Genomic DNA, 23475 nt, shown 5'->3' on the forward strand with positions numbered 1-23475 from the left:
TGCAATAAATTCATTCTTTCTGTGTACAGGTTCTGCATGCTATACAGAGCATTCAACGGAGAGCCCCTCGCTTCGGGCGTCGTCGAACGTCGGGACGACTTCAGCGGAGAAGCGCCTGAGTACCGACGTGGTGAAAGTGCGTCTATTGGACACCACGACCCTTCCCTCCCGCCGACGCCCTGCCCTGCCAAAGTGGACTATGCCACCCCTGTATTTGCCAAGAACTATCAGGGTGTGTGGCGCTATGTGGTGCAGATCCCATATGAGGGCTACTTCACTCAGACGGTAGAAGTCACAAGATGCCTGTGAGTGCAGCTATCCTAGCTTTAACTTACGATACTAGTAACATTTAATATGGACGCCTTCTTTGTGTTGTGATTATCTTTACTGACTATGAACGAAGAGATAGCTGCTTGGATTCCCGAATATACACAGGCTTATATTTCAATGATATAGTGTTTGAAATAGGGCCAATACAACATCGTGATTAGAAAAAAAGGGAAGTAAAGATACATGTTGAACTGCTGCTAAAGAAAGACAGTTAATAATCATCCTTTATGCTGTGCATTAGTCTCATATTGTAAACCAGTCCATGAGAAATCTAACGTATTTCATAGACTGTCTAGTTAAAGTTAGTTACACATTGTTACTTTCATGTCTTCCATTCAACAGTAATAGACATGACTCCGTTTTTTTTCTAGTTCATTGTAGTGTGTCTCCATAATGATTGATCCCTGGTTGCTGATACTCATCTCCTCTTTGTCATTTTCACAAATTCGTCAGACCATCTCTAACACGGGTGGCCTACCTCTCTCTTTCCTAGTCGGTTGTCCTATACCGTGGTTGCGTAGGTCCATCTTCCCTGCTGTATCCTCATGACGCTGCCTCCCCATTTTCATTTCAGTATATGGAATAGAATAAGTTATTACATATTTTCAATTAGACCTTTCGAGAATCATCTTTCTGTATTCAGTCTCCAAACCTAGTCACCAAGTTTATGCACTTGAAGTTTAGACTAGAGAATCACATGACCTTGTGTTCCAAGCAACATGTGTACCTACAGTACATGATGAGTATTTCATAAACTAAAAATTAATCATAATATCAAAGTGTTTCTGCTTGTGCTTAAGTCCTTTAAGAAAATGAGTAGATTATTTTCATGAGCATGTTACCTCTAACTTTTGTGTCCGTAAACGTAAATCGTTAATTATTGTCCAAAATTTATACATTTCCGACAATATTCCCCATTCTTCCGTCATTATTCTCCTTTTCTCCTTCCTATCTTTCTATTCTTGCGTCCGCTTCGTCATTTTTGCATTCCGTCTTCCATTTTTCTTCTAATCTTCACTTTGTCTCTTCCTTATTTTCGTTTTTTGCTTCCTCTCTCTATTCCTTCACTTTCGCTATTCTTTCGTACTTTATTTCGCACTATGATATACAATATTACATGATGTTTAAGAAATTTCTACGCTCACAAACGTTCAGAATGTATAAGTTATGTTTATTCATCCTCGTCATTGCCGTTAGACAGAATATTATTTAATGTAAGGCATATGTAATATCAAGGCCACCTCTAAAACTTGCTACACCGAAATAAACCATGTGAAGATTAATAAACAAGAAGTTGATGTTGACGCAAAATTATCATACATGAGGGGACAAGATATTAAATTAATATGTTGTCTACAAGCCTCGTGGGAAAAGCCCCATTTGCAAGATTAGAACGTATGACAACAAAATGGAAATCTGCTGGAAATTCAACGGAAAGGCTTGGTTTTGTGTTACAACCATATAGCTACCTATTTATTATTACACTGCCACTTGTTGGTTGACCAGTTTCTGCGTTTAATTATTGCTACAGTTTAAAAGTGAACTGGAAAAAATAACCTGCTAGTTATATTTTTGTAAGTCTGGTGAAGTTTTTTTTTTTTTTAATTCTGTTCCTTCTTTACATATTTAATAGTGCTGTTTGTTACAGATGAAACTTATTCGTTAATATTTTGTGAGGTCACTCAATGTCTAGTTTTGCAATTATTTTTTCTTTAAGTAAAAATTTGTAGTGGGAATATTCTTCAGTTGTCTTTCCATTCGAAATATCCGTTTCATTTTGTTTTGTATGTATGTATGTATGTATTTATTTACACTGCAAGTGGGCAAGCACCCGGTGGCAGTGGTATACACAATATTAACAATACACAATAAAATGATAACCAATACACAATAAAATTTACAATACACAATACAATTTTACAACACATATACAATTTTACACACAATACAATAATAATACACAATACAATTTAACACAATAATAATAAAACATAAAATAAAATACCTAATTTTACAATACAACCTACATAATTATCTATAGGTCCTACATAAGTTTCAATAGTCTTTCATTTTACTCTCATCTCATTCCCTGTAGTGGCACTATGACGCATTTCACTGACACTTTAGCACACATTTCACTAACACTCTGTAACACATTTCATTTTGTTTTGCATTACAATTTTGTTCACATCAATATATGTAGATCTTTATTTATTTACTGTACATATATTTAACTCATTTGAAAATTCGACTTTTTCTTATTACTCAACTTCTACATTGAAATAGGAAGGCTGAGATAGATTTGATCAATTTTAGTAGTCTGTTTTATTCTCGAATGTTTTTATATAATTTTTTATTAACACGAAGTCTGATTTTCTGAAAAGATAAATAACCTTTCTTATTCTTCCCAGGAATCTCAGCACCCTTATCCACTCTACCTTTCAAACTCCCCGTTCGGCTCCTGGTATCGCAGTAATCAATCTGTTTTATGGTACACTTTCATGGTGTTTATCGTGACACGAGATTTTTAGGTGTTTTCAACGCGTCATATACCTATATAGAGCTACAATCCTTGACAAGAGCTCTCGATAGTGGATCCAACAAATATGTTTTCCCTTTCCCTGTCTTCCCTAATGATGCAGCCGAGACTTAGCTCCGAAAATTTGCAAGTATCTGCATAGGCCTATATGACCCGATGCAAACAGCCAAAATATCTATTAGTGACATACACGAGCAAGAACTGCTGAAATATGATTTTGAATTATGTATTTTGAAGGTTATACAAAACTGCATAAAGTCAATCTACAAGAAATAGGCTAATTGCTTATTAAATTCAGCAACTAAGAATTGTATATAGTAACACAAAAAAATTGACAATGTTTATTAAAATAGCAAGTTGCCCATCGTTGTGGAGTAACGGTTAGCCTTCTTCGCCGTGAAACGAGCGGGCCCGGGTTCAAATCCTGGTTGGGGTTTTTTGTGAGGTTTTTCCTCAACCACTCGAAGCAGAATTGCTGGGTAACTTTAGGCATTGGACCTCGGACTCATTTCGCCTTCATTTGTATCATTCCATTAATCATCTTAATAGTTTACAGGAGCCACCGGCGTAGCTCTGTCGGCTAAGGCGCTTGCCTGCCGATCCGGAGTTGCGTTCGGGCGCGGGTTCGATTCCCGCTTGGGCTGATTACCTGGTTGGGTTTTTTCCGAGGCAAATGTCAGGTAATCTATGGCGAATCCTCGGCTTCATCTCGCCAAATATCATTTCGCTATCACCAATTCCATCGACGCTAAATAACCTCTTAGCTGATACAGCGTCGTTAAATAGTTTACAGGTTGACCAGGAGTACATGGCGGACGCGGTGCCAGGATCTGCCTATAGGCGGCATCTGTCTGCGGGAGCTCCACATATCCAGCGGAGCCGTAGGGGCTTTTAAGCGAACTATGGGCAACCAGGGTAGTGTAGCTCCCTCGGATAGATGGTGTCTTGGTGAGTCGCAGAATCGACTGCAACATGTTCTTCTGGTTAAGGATACAGCAGATTTAGGTACAGAATTTAGGTACAGATTTAGGTACAGAATTTCGAACAGATGCCATCGATCTGAGGAGGCCGCAGAATAACATCACAGACAGGCGGAGGATCAGGTCTCCAGTCAGGACTGAATGCTGTGGCTGAATCGATACGATGACACCATGCAGTGAATCATGCGCTTTAAGACTGATCCTTAATGGACTTCAACACTCTTTCCAACATAACGAGGTTGCACAATAAGCCTAAGGCTGCGGTGGTTGCCTGCGGGCTCTCCTCCGAGAGGAAAAAAAATAGCAGGTTACAACGGTAGAATAATATTTCAACCAAAGGAACAGACACAAGAGAAATTCGATACAGCAAGAAATTACTGTTTCGTAGACCTCTAAAGAGGCAAACAGTCTACACCTTGAAGTGGAAAAGAAGAAAAAGATTATTATAGAACTGAGAAAGACTTCTACGAAAAAATATCATGGATGACAAACCATTTTAAGGACGAAACAACATACATTCTGAATACTACATCACTTGCTCCTTCAAAACAGATCAGTAGCTTCGTGAGGAAGTGTATTTTGGCAAGAATGTTTGAACAACCATACTGCCGAACTGATTGCTTTACCAGGTTGATCCCTTTGTTTAATACCAAGGTTTACATTACAGTAACACGTGTGTGAAATGATACGATCTCAGGAGAATGCTTCGGGCTTCATTAAACATTTGAACTTGTTCTCCAACAAATACACTGTGGAACGCTATGGGAATGAAATATCAATTAGCATGATTAAATATAGCCTATTGGTTTAAAATATTAAAGTGCGCTTTGGGAATCATTGGCTCGTTCAATAATACGCTAATTTTAGTTTTACTCCCTCATTACAGTAGGCCTACATGTAGTTCATAGAATGTACTGAGAGACAGCAAACAATTACATCGACATTTAACTGAAATTCAGTTTCTATTACAACTCATAGAGAAAAAGTAGCTTCTGTCATACGATTTCGTCTAAATTATTGGACCAATATTATGACTAGGAACTCGTTCATATGAGAATAAATTTTGTGAAATATATTTTTATAAAATATAAATTTCATTTCAAAACTAAACATAAAATTAGAAAATTTTCAATAAATTGTTCCTTTATTTTTGTGTAAATAGTGGCAAACAAAGCAGTAAAGATCTAAATCATCATATTTCTTTTCTCAAATGATTTAATTACAGTCACATTTATGACTTCACATGAATAGTTTACACGAAACCTTTAGGTGTCGCATATTAATTTATTAGATATAAGAGTCACAGAAAATTAAAAGCACCTTTCCATTTAAAAAGAAGAAGGTTTATCATTGAGAAAATAATTAAATGTGATATTCGTTTTGTTTTATTTAATCATAGGTTATATGAAACCTTTAGAAGACGAAGAGAAACTTTATCACAGTGAAGGACCTGCACTTGGGCATCAAACTATGAATTAATTAATTAATTAACAATGTTAAATTTTTCCTTTTTGTATGCACAATTCTGTAGTATTAATTTGATGTTTTGTTAACTAATTATGTTTTATTAAAATAATTACGAGTATGATTGTGTTATAAGTAGGTGATAAAGCTCACATAAGTTTTAAAAACAAAATAATTAACAGCCTATTTTTGTGAACAGTTTGGTTTCTGACCACTGATTTCCTACCTCTATTTGTTTCGTTGGGTGTCCTCTGTAACTTCTGGAAATTTGTCGGTTGAGTTTAGATTCACTCTGTATAACGAAAAATCTAGAAGCGTTACAGTAGAAAATTCTAAAGAAAGTTTCGAATGCCGGCTATTTGCTTATAGTACACTGCCTGAACCGAAAATATGAATGCATTAAGAATGTTTTCTTGAAAACATTGATCACACAGAATCATACCATCCTTTCGCGTAATTCAACCAATGCACGTATGTATGTATGTATGTATGTATGTATGTATGTATGTATGTATGTATGTATGTATGTATGTATGTATGTATGTATGTATGTATGTATGTATGTATGTATGTAACCTTTTTTTGAGCAGCATGTTCCATTACAAATGGAAAGTAATACTACATGCCTAGGTTTACCTTCAAGTACATAATCCATTTACATTATATACTATTATGTTGCCATTCTAGATTAAATATGGATTAGTGTAGTTCATCTACGATGTGTAACTGCCAAGATAATATTGGTACTTCTTAATCTAACTTATTTTCCTATTCCTAACCTATGAAGTACAAGAATCTGTTTACATATTCTATCATTTAAATATTTACAGTATTTACATATTTACTATCTCTTGATGAGCCTATTTTCAGATAAATTATATCCTCTAATATTCTAGCTTATTTACAGAATGTAAGTAACCTATTTTTTACCCTTATCACTTAATTCTGACTTTTAACCTATCTTCCCAAATAACATATCCTTATATACTAGCCAGCCTACTGTAGTTGTTCAAAGTCTATACTATTTGCAAACTTTATAAAATATTTTACATAACTTTTCACTAATTTTGTCTTGTCCACAGGCCACTTCCCACCACATTTATGTATTGACAGGATTAGTGTTCTTCTTTCCTTTCCTAATTTCGTACAGTCATAAATGATATGATCCACTGTCTGATCCCCATCCCCACAGACACATGTCGCACTATTCTTGATTTCAAATCGATGAAAATATGCGTTGAGTCTTCCTTGTCCGGTCAACAGAGTCGTCAAGTTAGGAGTTACTTCTATCTTCAATTTCAGTCTATCTTGGACACTAGGGAAGAACGCCTTGGCCAGAGTACCTTTGGAAGTAGTTTACCATTCACTTTCCCATTATGTATGTATGTATGTATGTATGTATGTATGTATGTGTGTATATATGTGTGTATGTATGTATGTGTGTATGTATGTGTGTATGTATGTATGTATGTATGTATGTATGTATGTATGTATGTATATGTATGCACGTAAGCCACACAGGAATGATGTCTTTTATTTCTTGCATTTGTGTAATAATAAACGTTGCAAAATTAGCCGAAAACACTGCGAGATCACCTTGCTACCTTACGACAAAGATAAAAAATTGATAGAGTTACTTAATGTCAACTATGTAATTATCTAACATCGATGAAGTTTGTGACAGAAGTATGGTATTTGACGCGCTGAATCTGAAGATTAATCATGGAATCAATTGCCTGACAGTCACTTAAACCTCGGCGTAAGTCCAATTAAATAATCAGTCCAAACTACATAGATTTCAACCCAATCTCATTAACGTTCGGAAATACTGATCTTATCGTCCTGTGCATAGAGGAATTTCAAAGTCGCCAATATTTTCTGATGCATTAAAGTGCATATCGATCGATATTTCCGAACACTATTGTCATCTGACATGTTTATAGGTAGTAACGGGAAGGGAACTACAGTAGGCTTTAGAACGGGAGGCAAGAGAACTATTTTTAAACGGTGTAACTGAATTACTTTTTCAAAATTTGGGCGGATGTAGAAGATCATTAGGTGAAGATTTTCTACCAAGAAACCCATGACCAGAAATGAGAATTGCTTTTCGTATTCTTGTGATGACGAACTTTTTACGCATTCAATAGGCTAAATAAAACACCAACTTTATTGACTTTCACATTTGCAATAAATTTTCAATATGACGACCGCCAACTTAGTTACAAAGTGTGTAACGTTGAACCGTGTTTTGTCTTACTCTCTGGAAGATTCCACGCTCCCCGCTTATAGTACCAAACGCTGTAAAGATGCGCTGAGTAAGCTCATTCACTGTTTCTACCGGTGTTGCGTACACAATGACCTTCAGGAGGAGTGAGGTCAGGGAAGCGCGCAGGCCAAGGGACTTGACGTCCCCTTCAAATTACTCTCTGCCCGAAAATATCTGTGAGATCGAAATGCGATGGAGCACCGTCGTGCTGATACCACATACTAGCCTATTAAATGTGTAGAAGTTCGCCATCATAAGAACAGGAAAAGCAACATCTCACAGTGCTATAGACACTTCAATTGTCATTTCCGATTATGGGTTCCTGGGTGAAAAATCTTCACCATATCACCCTCTACACCCCCAAATTTTGAAAAAGTCATTCAGTCAGTCTGTATATCTTTGGACCTTACTCGACGGAGGGGAGAAAGTGCGCCTATGAAAACAGACTACGGTAGACAAATGGCTCACACTCGCTCCCTTTAACTTTAGACCCTGACAGTGAGTCGCACAATACGGTGTGAACTAAGGGTACACACTACACATGCCAGAAATGTAATTAAATTTCGTCCACGAGTACGTCAGGAGGTAGAGAATGCAGTACAGGTCTATTACATTTAAACTTCTACAATTGAAGGGTTCAGAGCCATAGTGGGCCAAGCGCCATTTATTAACAACGGAGAAAGCAAGAGTTAAAGTTAAGTGAATACCATAGTTTAATGAAGATTGATATATCACTTAGTTTTAATGTGTATACTTTATTTTACTTGCTATATGTTTCCAATGAATTATGGCAATAACTTCATTTTCATCCTTGTTTTCTACGGTTTTAATAAATGGCGCTTGGTCCACTATGATTCTGAACCCTTCAATTTATTCACTTATTTCTCTCACGTAATCTTGTGATAACATTATGCTAAGTTGATCAAAGAACCAAGGAGTACTGTACTGTGAATTTTTAATATTGATTGTGATTAATCACAAGTCTGAAGACCCATATGCCTCAGTTAAGGGACGAAAGGCTGAAACACACAGAATATTCAAGTCTAGTACTGGGTAACCTCTGTTTCATGGGAAGAAAATAAAAATCCTTCAAAGAAGGTGTATTAGTAAAGAGGGTTTAATGTACTGATGTTTACGTTGTGTTCAGAAAATGTCTAATACATGAATTAAACTTCCTGTTTTCAGACAATCACGATGTCATTACTTGGAGGGTGGATGTCTATCTTCTCCAAGATGGACAAGTCTCCTGGTGGCAGAAATATATTACCCTGACACTTTCTTACCGGCAGCTCCAGGAGGAAAGTGGCCATCTCACAGAAATCCTGTAACTGGAGAAAACCCACCTCCTGTACATGATTTCCAGAATTATCAACAATACCTACGGAAAAGGGCTGGAGTTCAAGCACCTGCTTCAACGGAAACGCCTTCTTTGACAACACAAACACCTATAAAAAATAATCATTGTGACGGAGTAGACGATATAGGCTGCTTTCAGGTAATGACTCACTTTAGTTTAGTTAAATGTCCTTCCGTGTGCCTTAGGCAATACCTGTTTTTAGATGCATCTCTAATTGATCCGGGTAAGATTCCTGGCAGGGGATGTTATCTTCACATCACAGAAATTGAGTTGTGTCCGTGTTGGAATTAGTCTAATATTCAGAAAATGCTGTTCCACATTATGGCTTAACTATAACTGAGAATTTGAATTCAGTGTTGCCAACAGTAAAACATTTTCCAACTAAAAACGCAGTCAAAAGCAAAAACATACGCCAAACAACTTTGTTTTTTGGTAATTATCATCCAAATGATATTGATTATATTAAATAATTAATTAAAGATAGCTTTACACTGTTATTCGCCTAAAAATCAATGGCTATCTAGTTATCATTAATATCTTGTCAGACCAACCTATATAGTAGCCCACAGCTGTAGAAGTTGGAGTTTGATGTAATTTGTATACCACAGTTGGTCCTATTTTTTTAAGGATTGATGCAGGAAGTTAATAATATTGTTAAGCAGCACTGATTTTTTTCTGTATAGACGCAGCACGGATTTTCGAAATTGCATTCACCATATCTGCACACATTCTGTTTCTAGACCTTGTTTTAACATGGTTTAACTGACTAAAAATTATTTCGGCTTCTAAATTCGACCAAGGAAGAACCAATCTCGACATTACGAATTCTACAATTTTAAATATAATTTTAAATATATATAGGTTTATTACCGTCAAAATTGCTTATCAAGAATCAACAATTCAAGTCATTAGATTATGACATAAGGTAATACATAACGAGATACGAACGTTTTCGCCAAACGAATGGCATCCTCAGATCTCACAGTAACGAAGACACATAATGAACACTTCTATTTCTGGTTTAAATACAATCATTAAAATATGTCTGGACAAACAAGGTTAAAATTATGGCAATATAAACGTATGTGATTATGAACATATGTGTGACATCAAAATCTAAAACCAAGTACGCAGTATTAAAATGACAAACAATGTGCTATGGTTATTCTTTTATATCATTGTACATTTTATATCATTGTACATTTTAACCACATTCTTTAGCCTCCAAGTTGGCAATGCTGTTTGAATTTAAGAGTAGAATGTGTTGATCCCATGGGAGCATGATTTATCGTCGTTATTCCGGCAATAACTCCTTTGCGACATATTTATCGATTTTCATATTTTTGCTCTATTAAATAACTTAAATAGTGATACAGCAAATAATAAAATCTCCTTTATGTAATTATATTTCTTTCTTTCGAAAATGTAAGAATTCACAATCTCCTACTCACTACTGCCATAGAAGAATAAATGTGTTCTTTCTTCCTACTGAAAAATTTCATATTTTGCACATAGGAGTTATTGCAAGAACAACGACGATACTAGCACAGTCAAGTATATACAGTAACGAAGCTTGTGTTTATGAGGGTACTAGAAACAATAGACTGTGCAGGTACTATTTCGCATTGCCTGTAATGAGGCGATAGTAGCGATCCTAGTGGTTAGCAACTATCTATGGATGCATATTTACTACGTATTGAGCTTCGTGACTGTATATACTAGACTGTGATATTAGTGTCAAGTCTCACATAAATGGCATAATACAGCAAATTTAGTTACTTCGATGTTTTCAAAACCTAGTGACGAAAAGTAGCTAAAACTTATTACCGAAGTGGCTAGGAATAGCTAAACTTGGAGTCACCTGTAGCTGTTATTATTATTATTATTATTATTATTATTATTATTATTATTATTATTATTCCTTTGCTGTGGTCGTGCCAGAGAATCAGTCCCATTCCGAGGCTTATTTGAAGGATTCGTAACAAGCTGTTTTTTACGGTGATGGGTTGTTAGCCCTTCGCCCAACCCCCAAGCTGGAGGACCACCCTCTTCGGCTGCCCGCGACTGCTTATTCAATATATTCACAGCTACCCTCCATATCTGGAGGCCGTCTCCTCTATCCGCAAGCTGAGGCCGCGCCATGCCGTGGTGATAGGGACCCACAATACATGGGAAATGGAGAAAGTTACACAACACAGAACTGCATGCATTGTATTCTTCACCTGACATAATTAGGAACATTAAATCCAGACGTTTGAGATGGGCAGGGCATGTAGCACGTATGGGCGAATCCAGAAATGCATATAGAGTGTTAGTTGGGAGGCCGGAGAGAAAAAGACCTTTGGGAAGGCCGAAACGTAGATGGGAGGATAATATTAAAACGGATTTGAGGGAGGTGGGATATGATGATAGAGAATGGATTAATCTTGCTCAGGATAGGGACCAATGGCGGGCTTATGTGAGGGCGGCAATGAACCTCCGGGTTCCTTAAAAGCCAATAAGTAAGTAAGTATTATTATTATTCTTCTTGATTTCAGGTTCGTCTCTACTACGACTGGTTCCTCATCCCTGGCAGCTGTAAATGCTGGAGACCTGATTATTTTTCGCGCTTCATAAGGCGGAAGGTCATTAGCTCAGATCTCTAACAGCTTACATGGACCGGTCATCGACTGTAAAATAATATACTGTTATTTATTATCAGCTGATAAATAATAACAGTGACACATTGGGAACGATTCAACAAAGCTTTTCCTAATTTTGACGTTACGTTTGCATGACCGTAAGAGATAAATTTAAATACAATCGGTCTGCAGATATTACTTTACTCAATAAATTTCTGTTTTAATTTTTAGGCCTAATTAAGCCAATTTCAGTTTTATTAATTTTACTACCAGTTTTCATGAATTGTTAATTTCTGACAATTTAGAAAAGAAAGAGTCGTGTTCCAAGTGTTGTTTAAAGCAATTTCTATATTTATTTGTTTATACTGATTGTGGACGCATACACTGAGAGGATGTTTACATTATACTGAGTGCCAGTGATGAATTCAGAAGGTGATCTGAAAGGAAATTCCCTCTTTTCAAGAGATCAAAATCCTGCCCTCGAATATTTCAGATGAATTTTCCGTATGGGTTAATATATTAAGATGCCGTTCTAATGGACATTCAACTACTCAGAGATATGTGTTGAAGAGCATCGTACAACTAACAGAGCAGTATTTTTAAAACAAAAGATTGAATTTTTTAAAATCCATATGCTCTCGATTATCCGGGCTAATGACCGGGAAGAGGTACCTGGGTAATGCGAAAAAATAGATAATACGAAAGTTTATTATTTTGCATGTACTATGTAGTATATAGACCTATTTGGTGAAAAAATACTTTTAAATCTATATTTAACTTCATATTTATTTTACTGTAATACACACAATAGGTATATATCATTTTATACATAAGATTAAAATTCACTTACAATTTAAGATTGTAGAATGCAGAAGTAAATTTGTTTTCCCACTCCCTCAACAGAGAACCGTTAACTTCGAAGGAGCAAGGCTTCGTTCACAACCTACTGTTTTAATTTGAATTCCAGTATAATGTTTTCATGGTTTCTTGTCACTTTATATTAATAAGTAATAAATTATTTTCGAAGGCAAGCCATGCAGGGATAATCCGCAAACCGGATAAACCGCGCAAGGATAATCGATATTATACTGTAAAATATACCAATTTCGAATGTAACAAACTGAATATGAGAAAAAAAATGCATTAACAAAGTATCTTTCAATTTTTCTGAACAACAAATTGTCAAAGATATCGTTACCGTTTATAATAAAATATTTAACATTAATTTAAATGTAGCTCACATTTTAATTCTGGTTCTCTCTTTATTGATTCACTATATATGTTTTTTATTTTACTTATTTCTTTGTTTTATTTTTATTGGGTTATTTTACGACGCTGTATCAACATCTCGGGTTATTTAGCGTCTGAATGATATGAAGGTGATAATGCCGGTAAAATGAGTCCGGGGTCCAGCACCGATAGTTACCCAGCATTTGCTCATATTGGGTTGAGAGAAAACCCTGGAAAACAACTCAACCAGGTAACTTGCCCCGACCGGGATTCGAACCCGGGCCACCTGGTTTCGCGGCCAGACGCGCTGACCGTTACTCCACAGGTGTGGACTATTTCTTTTTTTTTATTTATTTACTTAATTTATTTTCACTGAGGAAAAAATTATCCACCGTATACCTAAAATAATTCATCAAAATTTTCAGAAACCTTACCATTGGTATTTCAATCGTAATTACTTTGTCGGTAGTATGAACACAGCATTTCTAATATTTATCGAAGTGTATGGTTCAGAAAAATGAAGCAGACGTTGTTAATGTAATTCTTTTTCTATTTTTAATTCCACATTTAAAATGTAGATTATTTAGTCTCTTTATGGCTGTAAATTTGAGTAGGCTATATCCTTCACATGTTGATTCATTTGGTAAATATAAGAGCCCGTAATGTTAATTGACTATATACACAATTCTAACAGAGTTAGACGGAAAGAGAAGAGATGTAGCTTTGATTTTTTTTTTCCATTGCTAGCAAAGTATAGGAAAAAAAAAAACTCTCAAAGTTTCGGATATTGGATATACATTCACTTTCAATTTAACAGAGGAGTGAGAAGGATATCTAATTCATTAGGATTGTTACAAATGATTAAATCCACGTGACGGACTGCGATGAATTACAAAATTCTTACTCTTTATTCGCCTGAACACGAAGGAACGACACCGGCGTTGCTGGCGCTTGCCTGCCGATCCTGAGTTGCACTCGGATACTCGCTTAGGTCTCTTTCGAGGTTTTCCCCAACTGTAAGGCGAATGTCAGGTAATGTACGACAAATCTCGACTTCATATCGGTAAATACTATCTCGCTATCATCAATCCCATCGACGCTAATACCTAGTAGTTGATAGAGCGTCGTTAAATAAAAACTAACAAAACACACGAAGGAAGACCCTAAAGAAGCGAGTTGTTTCAGACGGTAACGTTTGAGACTCGCATTCGGGAGGTCCCGGGTTCAAACCCCGTCTCCAGTCAATTTGATCGGTTTTTTTTCATGATTTCCCTAAGTCACAAAGGCAAATGCCGGATTGGAAATTTATGTACATATCATGATTCATCACCGCTTCAATCACCAATATCATATGCATTAATTAAAATCTAATGTCAGTTACGTGAACACAACACACGACAATAGAAAGAGGAACTCAATAATAAAAACGACCCAAAGATCGTACACACGATATGACATGTTAAAACGTGTATAAATAAAACTTATAAAAAAAATAATGAAGGAGATTCTAGCTTCCTCACTTTTGAACCTTTATATTACTAGCAATGGAGAAAGGTCTATACTATACTTCTTTAGAGTGAGGTGATTCGAACTAATATGTATTTTCAGTTGATTCTTATGGGCATACAAATTAGTACCTTTAAAATTATGAAAAGCTAATCTTTAATGTAATTACAAAGAAATTACTGTATTTTAATAAGTTGCTCATATTATACCCTATTTTCAGATATATTCAAATACGAGGATTGAATATTACATTATTAACCTCTAAGAGTTTGTCTGGGAAGAAAAATCAGTTCCTTTAGTAACAGTTGTCGCTCATGGATATTACATATTAAAAAGTGACAAGGGATTAATCGAATTCTTGTAATTGCGTGAAACGTGTATGCTGTTCGTAACTGTTATTGTGAGCATGGTTGGAATTGTAAGGATGTTTGGGATTTCAAATAATTTTTTTTGTCTTTTATTCTCCGCATTTAATTCAACAAGGCGAAGCCTCCTTGTTAATTACTTCATAATTTCTTTCACATTCCATGAGGTCTAGTCCCAAAACAACAATAGAATTAACAGCAGACACACCATTATGATGCCAATGATTTCTTTGAAATATAATGATTGATAAATACTGTATTTCAATACAGACAACTGGATTAATTTGGAAATTAATACCACATATTTAAGTACTTTACAACTGGACTATTAATTTCTCCATTTGTGTAAGAATAATAATGAATTCATTATGATGTTACATTCACTTTTCCTCCTTTATGTTTTGTTACAGCAAGCTGAATTCGGAACTACTATGTTTTAAACGCATATTATTTTAGGCACTGAATGCCTATTTTAAATAACGAGTCTGTGTATTGTTGACCAAATTTCTCGAATATTAAGCGCATAAACGTTTCACGTTGAAAAATTGTAACTTGAATTACAGTTCCGTAAGAATTTCATGTTCTTAGATTGGACCAAAAAGTGAACACTTAATATCAAACGGACCAATTGTGGCTAATATACTTAAAAGATTTCGTTCAGTTTTTCTAATTTCAACAACTTTTAAAAACCCTACGTACCTTTGAAATGCTAAAAGGAAGTGATTCTTCCGTTTTCCTAATTCAAATATTAGATAGCAATAATTTCAGTCTCACAGAAACTGCAGAAACATCCAACCAAAGTAAGATAAACTGAGGAAATGGCCTGAAGTCCTGTCATTTAGAGACTAGATATCAAAATGTTTGTCCTCTGCCGAGTATGAAATACAGTGGAAGCTCTTAAGTTCGACGGAAATCAAGTTCGACATCCTATAGATCGACTGCTTACGTAGGAGAATTAGACGCGCCCCTATACGGGCACTAAGAAATGGGTTTGCCGTTTGAATGGGAATTGGTCCTGTGTCTTGTAGTGATACTTTTGTTAAAGGAAAACAGAATATTTTATTGATTAGGAAATCCATATTGATCACTGATTTTAAATTAATGAACTCTTCTTTTTCTATTTGAGAATTGTGCCGTTTGTGAGACGGAACTGTCGAAACCCACTGTGGTACTAGAAGCGCATACACAAGTCTCGGGGCGGGCAGGAAATGCAAGTACAGTACTGTGTTCGTTGATGGATGACCAATAAGAATTTGTATTCATTTCACTTGCCACACCCACTATCCTTATTGGACTGAACTTTCAATTCTGTTCTGTCGAACTAAGGAAAGTCCACTGTAAATGAAATCAGATGCAGTGGCAATAGTAATCTGCAAATTGTCGACGGCGACTCATGTAAAGTTTACATCTAAGAAAGTTTGGGGAAACAAATGAATTCAGTACTTAACTAAAAACTAATGTAAGAAATTTCTCGTATTTGAATATTAATTGTGTACATATATTTAAGATTATTTATTTATTTATTTATATTTTATTTGCTGTTATTAGTGTAGTTAATATACAATTCCAAGATATATGCTCTCTCAGTATTTCCAACAGGCCTAATTATTTGATTTCAGTTTTAAATATAGCCTAAATATTATTATTTTCAGTATGTTTCTGACAAACATACAAGAAAATACGTAAGTGCGCTTCTAGTTTGAGGCACAAAGAGAATCCACAAAAATGAACCCTCGTATTCCACTTAGTTGGGTTTACATTCTATGTAGTCATGTTAATTATCTTCCCTGTTGTTCATGTTTGTTTTTCTAGTACAAGCGCTAATTAACCTAACTCAAGAGTCATTAAAATTTCAAGAATGTAATTTCATAATTAGTACAAAACAAAATATCTCGTTTAGTATTATTGTCAACAAACAATATATTTCAGTTTTCTTATTAGTTTCTCAAAAACCAGAATGATGTTATCAAACAGCGAAACCATTTAAGCGATATTGATTTTTTATTACATACATACGGTAAATTTAATGTAAATTAAAGAAGAAAGAATTTTAAATAAAATATTTTTAAGTAACAAGATTTACTTGTAAGAAATTTGAAGTTCATTTTTCATTTCTACGGTAAATATGAGTTGCGCAATATACAATTTGTAAATCTGTCAATTTTCCTGTATTTTTTTCTATGTACTTGTTTAAAACAATATTTTTAAGTTCATGAAAATCTTGAAACAACAACGAAATATCATCATATTTATTCAGGAGCTATATCGAGATACTGTTTTAATTTAGGGGCTATATTTCAAATCACAAGTTATTAAAGAGAAGTTTTTTTAACATGTTACTTTAAATTACTGCCATAATAAAGATCTGATTGCAAAGCTGAAGTGATTATTATGAACTTCAATGGTAAATTAGTACTAATTTCTTTAATATTTATAAAATTAGAGATAAATTGTATTTTATAATGATAGAATCAACAAATACCAAAAAACGTTTTCTATTGTTTTTTTCATGCAGAGAGAAGTAGAGAGATGATATGAATGAATGCATGTGTATTTTTATAAAATCAGATGTTAAGATTAAGATATGGAATTGCAAATAATGTAATGTACAACAATTTAAATGAAATAAATTAAGACTGCCATATTATATTGTATTTTATTAATATGTCCTGAAAGATATTTCACATTTATTCTACAAATGTAGAAAGTAATTAAATATGACTTTGCAGACCATTAAGAAGAGAAAATTGTTTTTTTTAATAAGTACTTAACTTGTCGTTATCCGCCAGACTCTACGAGTCATTCATAGATGTCACTAGTGTAGAGAAGTGTAGACCACTTAGTTCGTCAGAGACTATCGAGAGTGCACCAGAGGCAGAGGGTCTATATTGCATTCGTAATGAATTATAATGAATGATGTTGGAAAACTGTTGGTATGTCACAGGGAAACCGTAGTGTCTGAAGAAAACCCCTCTGCAGCCTGAACCACGTTCTTGTCAAACACAAAGTATAAATTCAGGGTGAATCAAACAGGATTTGAACATGGACCCCCTGAATTATAAATCCATCTCGCTAGCACTGTGCCAATTTGGGCGTTAGACAAGAAATGTAAGATAAAATAAGTCGATATAGCTACAATCCGTAACCAAAAGTACTCTTACTGTGTATAATTTAATCTTCCACATTAATGGAATCTTAATGCATGGAAGTGCTATAATAAAAGAAATAGAGTACCTCTGTGGTGTAGGGGTCAGTATGCTGGTCTCTTACGCCGAGGACCCGGGTTCGATTCCCGGTCGGATTGAATTTCCTGGTTGAGGTTTTTCAGGGTTTTCCTCAACCGTAAGGCAAATGCCAGGAAATTCGGGCCACAACATCCCTGAAAATCACCGGCCTCATTCATCACCGAAATCATATAAATCATATTCATAACAAAGCAGTAACATATATACAGTCGCCATCTAGTTCACAACAATAGAACCAGTCTCAACAATAGTACACAGGCCTTCGGATTTAAACCAAAGATTAACTCGCAATATGACCAAGATGTTAAAGCGAGTATAAATAACAGCGAGGGAATGAAAATATCGTTATTTTTAATTATACGAGTATCTACAACTGTCGAATGATTTCGTAAAAATCTTTGAACTATATCTAAAATGTAAGCTTCTGGTAAAAGGGCCAACACGAAATATAGTTTTATATGAACATTTCAATTTTACACAATTCGCAACATTATGAATTATATTTATTCAAATCATCACAATGACTCAGTGCTAGCATATTGCGTTTATAAACTAGGAGACCCATGTTCAGACTCCGGTCCCTTCATCCTGAATTTACAACTTATTTCAGCAACACGTGGTGAAGACGAAGAGCATGGTCATAGGAAAAAAAATACATACAACATGAGCTATTAGCTCTGAAAATCTGCAAGGTATTTCATTCCAGCCTGTATAAGCTGTAATAATGTGTTGGTGGTGGTGGTGGTGGTGGTGGTGGTGGTGGTGGTGGTGGTGGTGGTTGCGGTGGTGGTGGCGGTGACAGAAATTTAATTCTAATGGTTATTTAAACCAAAATGGAAGACATCAAAACTGATAAACTACGATTTAATCATTCGTTGACATCACGGCGAAGTGAAGAGAAACGACTAGAAGCATTTAAAATGTGGATATGGTGAAGAATGGAACGTGTGAAATGAACACATAGATTAAGAAATGAAGCTGTGTTGGAAAGAGTGGGTGAAGAAAGAATGATGCTGAAACTGATCAGGAAGAGAAAAATAAATTGGCTGTGCTACTGCCTAAAAAGAAACTGCTTACTAAAGAATGCAATGGAAGAAATGGTGAACGGAAGAAATGTTCAGGGCAGAAGAGTAGCCTGTATGAAGTGATGGACACCGTTAAGATAAAGGATCATATGCCAAGACTAAGAGAAAGGCAGAAAATAGGAAAGACGTGTCCTTTGACAAAACACTATGAATGAATAATCACTCTTTGACACCAGAGAGTACCGCATTCTCGGCGGCGGCGGCGGCTGCCATATTTACTCCTTGCTCGGCATAGAAGCTAAACAGTAACTTAATGCTAGAAGGAAGGTCATTAAAGGCGATATCATACAAGTTGTTGTGGTTTATTGAATTCAGGAGACAAGGATTAATAAACGTTATTGTCATAGTGAAATGACTCAAGAGATAACACTTCATTATTTATGTTATGTCCATTTCAATAGGGATAACATCAGCAATTTTCTACTGCAATTCTCATACCAACACTTCGACCGCCACATTTAGCAGATTTTTGTAGTGCATTTGCTATAACAGACAATTTTCTTAACAATAAATATATTCTAGTCCTAAAATACAGTCATAAGACGCTTTCAAAAATATTATAACATGTTGGGAACGTATGAGTTGAAGTGTTAATGAATAAAGACTTCAAATCCTTTATTTTCAACTCATTTTCTACCAACGTTTCACATTTTTCTGCATTTAGAATTATATCAAAAACGAATTTACAAGGGTATAGGCTACAAGTGACATTACCTTATACGACTTGAGAGTCACTAATGTGCTAATAAAATTTGTAGATTCATCCCTGTTATCAGTTATTAGAGATGAAAAACAGTTTTCACAAATACTTTATAACTTATTTTGTTTTATTTTGAACAAAACTGATCCCAACAAACAGTAAAGAGCTTATTGTACACTCAAGTCACTATTTCTATTTTCAGTTAAATTACAATTTAGCCTATAACAATTTCCTTTTACTAACATTCATCTTCACTATATCTTTCTGTTTCGGATTTACTTACATTTGTACCTAGAAACTCAATTAATTGTTCAGAATCACAAACTGCGTAATTTCCATGCTTCGTTTTTGAGAAAAACTGGGAAATCTTAATGCAGTTTTGAATTATTTTGTATCCGGGATAGGATTTATGGAACACACAGTAGAAAATACATTTTCTAACGCATTCTGCATGCACCTATCTGGAATAATATATTTGAAGTTCGCTTTATTAAGACAATTTTCTTTAAAATCAAGAACTGTTTTTTTACCAATATTATTCCAGTTGGGGATGGCTTCCCCTTTTGCTCACCTCGATGTTCTCAATTATAAATATTTTGTCATTACTTACTTATGGGTTTTAAGGAATCCGAAGGTTCATTGCCGCCCACACATATGTCCGCCATCGGTCCCTCTCCTGTGCAAGATTAATCTAGTTTCTATCATCATATTCCACCTCTCTCAAATCCATTTTAATATTCTCCTCCCATCTACGGCCTTCCCAAAGGTCTTTTTTCCTCCGGCTTCTCAACTAACACTCTATATGCATTTCTGGATTCGCTCATACGTGCTACAAGTCCTGCCTATCTCGAACGTCTGGATTTAGTGTTCCTAATTATGTCAGGTGAAGAATACAATGCGTGCAGTTCTGTGTTGTGTAACTTTCTCCTGTGATTTCATCCCTCTTAGTCCCAAATATTTTTCTAATTACCTTATTCTCCAACACACTTAACCCTCCGCTGGACACGTTCAAAAATGTTACGTGTATTGACAAATGTGTCATGGGGTCTCAAAAGACCTCACATGCCCAGCGAAGGGTTAATCCCGTTCCTCTCTCAAAGTGAGAGTCCAAGTTTCACAACCATACATAACAGATAATATAACTGTTTTATAAATTCTAACTTTCAGATTTGTTGATAGACTAGATGACAAAATCTTCTCAACCGAATAACAAACATTTCCCATAATTATCCTGAGTTTCATTTCCTCCCGAGTCTCATTTATATCTGTTACTGTTGCTCCAAGATATATTAATTTTTCTACCTCTTCGAAGGATAAATTTCCAATTTTTATATTTCCATTTCGTATAATATTCTGGTCACGAGACATAATCATATACTTTGTCTTTTCAGGATTTATTTCCAAACCTATCGCTTTACTTGCTTGAAGTAAAATTCCCGTGTTTTCACTAATCGTTTGTGGATTTTCTCCTAACATATTCACGTCATCCGCATAGACAAGCAGCTGATGTAACCCGTTCAATTCCAAACCCTCTCTGTTAACCTCAACTTCCCTAACGGCATATTCTAGAGCAAAGTTAAGACTGAAGTAAAGGTGACAGTGCATCTCCTTGCTTTAGTCCGCAGTGAAAATATTATGTCGTTGAGAAAATTAATCAGTGAAGTATATTCCTCGTCTTGTTTGTGAATTAATGCTAATTTTGTACAACAGCAATTGATTACCGGTACAGTTTGATTAACTGCACAACAACACGGCATTCTTCAAGATAGCAATGGAATATCACACTAGAAATCTATGTCCCTACGCAAGTCTTGCGTTGTACTGAGTTTCCGCAGGAGTAAATATGGCCGCCGCGTCGGCATTTGCCGGATCAAAAGAATGCGGTACTCTCCAATATACACTGCTCTGGTTGACACTAGTTATTAGTCAATGAAAGACGATTCTGAACACGCTCAGAGCAGGGAGGCAGGCTTTTTAAGAAGCATGTATCCTATAATTTAACTTTCGAATTTATTATTATTATTATTATTATTATTATTATTATTATTATTATTATTATTATTATTATTACTATTATCATCACTAAATGTACATAGGCCAAATAGAAATGATCGGGACGATATTGAAATACAAACTGCTGAGCCATTTATACCCGAACCCACGCTTTCAGAAGTCGAAATTGCGATAGAAAATCTGAAAAAGTACAAGTCTCCAGGTATCGATCAAATTCCAGCAGAATTAATACAAGAGGGTGGAAGTGCATTATATAGCGAAATTTATAAACTTGTACTTGCTATTTGGGAAAAGGAAATTGTACCAGAACAATGGAAGGAGTCCATAATTGTACCTATTTTTAAAAAGGGGGACAAAACCAACTGTGGTAACTTTCGAGGAATATCACTTTTGTTGACGTCGTACAAAATTTTGTCCAATATTCTTTTGAGGAGATTAACTCCGTACGTAGATGAAATTATTGGGGATCATCAGTGCGGTTTTCGGCGTAATAGATCGACTATTGATCAGATTTTTTGTATTCGGCAGATAATGGAGAAAAAATGGGAGTATAAGGGTACAGTACATCAGTTATTCATAGATTTCAAAAAGGCATATGACTCGGTTAAGAGGGAAGTATTATATGATATTCTTATTGAATTTGGTATTCCCAAGAAACTAGTTCGATTAATTAAAATGTGTCTTAGTGAAACATACAGCAGAGTCCGTATAGGTCAGTTTCTATCTGATCCTTTTCCAATTCACTGCGGGCTAAAGCAGGGAGATGCACTATCACCTTTACTTTTTAACTTCGCTTTAGAATATGCCATTAGGAAAGTTCAGGATAACAGGCAGGGTTTGGAATTGAACGGGCTACATCAGCTTCTTGTCTATGCGGATGACGTGAATATGTTAGGAGAAAATACACAAACGGTTAGGGAAAACACGGCAATTTTACTTGAAGCAAGTAAAGCGATCGGTTTGGAAGTAAATCCCGAAAAGACAAAGTATATGATTATGTCTCGTGACGGGAATATTGCACGAAATGGAAATATAAATATTGGAGATTTATCCTTCGAAGAGGTGGAAAAATTCAAATATCTTGGAGCAACAGTAACAAATATAAATGACACTCGGGAGGAAATTAAACGCAGAATAAATATGGGAAATGCGTGTTATTATTCGGTTGAGAAGCTCTTATCATCCAGTCTGCTGTCCAAAAATCTGAAAGTTAGAATTTATAAAACAGTTATATTACCGGTTCTTCTATATGGCTGTGAAACTTGGACTCTCACTCTGAGAGAGGAACATAGGTTAAGGGTGTTTGAGAATAAGGTGCTTAGGAAAATATTTGGGGCTAAGCGGGATGAAGTTACAGGAGAATGGAGAAAGTTACACAACACAGAACTGCACGCATTGTATTCTTCACCTGACATAATTAGGAACTTGAAATCCAGACGTTTGAGATGGGCAGGGCATGTAGCACGTATGGGCGAATCCAGAAATGCATATAGAGTGTTAGTTGGGAGACCGGAGGGAAAAAGACCTTTAGGGAGGCCGAGACGTAGATGGGAGGATAATATTAAAATGGATTTGAGGGAGGTGGGGTATGATGATAGAGACTGGCTTAATCTTGCACAGGATAGGGACCGATGGCGGGCTTATGTGAGGGCGGCAATGAACCTTCGGGTTCCTTAAAAGCCATTTGTAAGTAAGTAAGTAAGTACTATTATCATCATCATATTTCGTAAGCTATTAAATATAATAATAATAATAATATTAATAATAATAATAA

At 35.4% G+C, this 23475-nt stretch overlaps 1 protein-coding gene across 1 annotated transcript in view; it reads left to right on the forward strand.

The window, feature by feature from the left end:
• Positions 1–17305, forward strand: part of spz6 (Spaetzle domain-containing protein 6) — a 134260-nt gene extending 116955 nt beyond the window's left edge. The window contains exons 6-8 of the mRNA XM_069817027.1: positions 30–305; positions 8765–9074; positions 11474–17305. Coding sequence (XP_069673128.1) covers positions 30–305; positions 8765–9074; positions 11474–11581 — 694 coding nt within the window. The 3' untranslated portion in view covers positions 11582–17305. The remainder of the gene's footprint in view (positions 1–29; positions 306–8764; positions 9075–11473) is intronic.
• Positions 17306–23475: the final 6170 nt, after the last annotated feature.

Source organism: Periplaneta americana, chromosome 17 (assembly GCF_040183065.1).
Source record: "Periplaneta americana isolate PAMFEO1 chromosome 17, P.americana_PAMFEO1_priV1, whole genome shotgun sequence".
Classification (NCBI taxonomy): Eukaryota; Metazoa; Arthropoda; class Insecta; order Blattodea; family Blattidae; genus Periplaneta; species Periplaneta americana.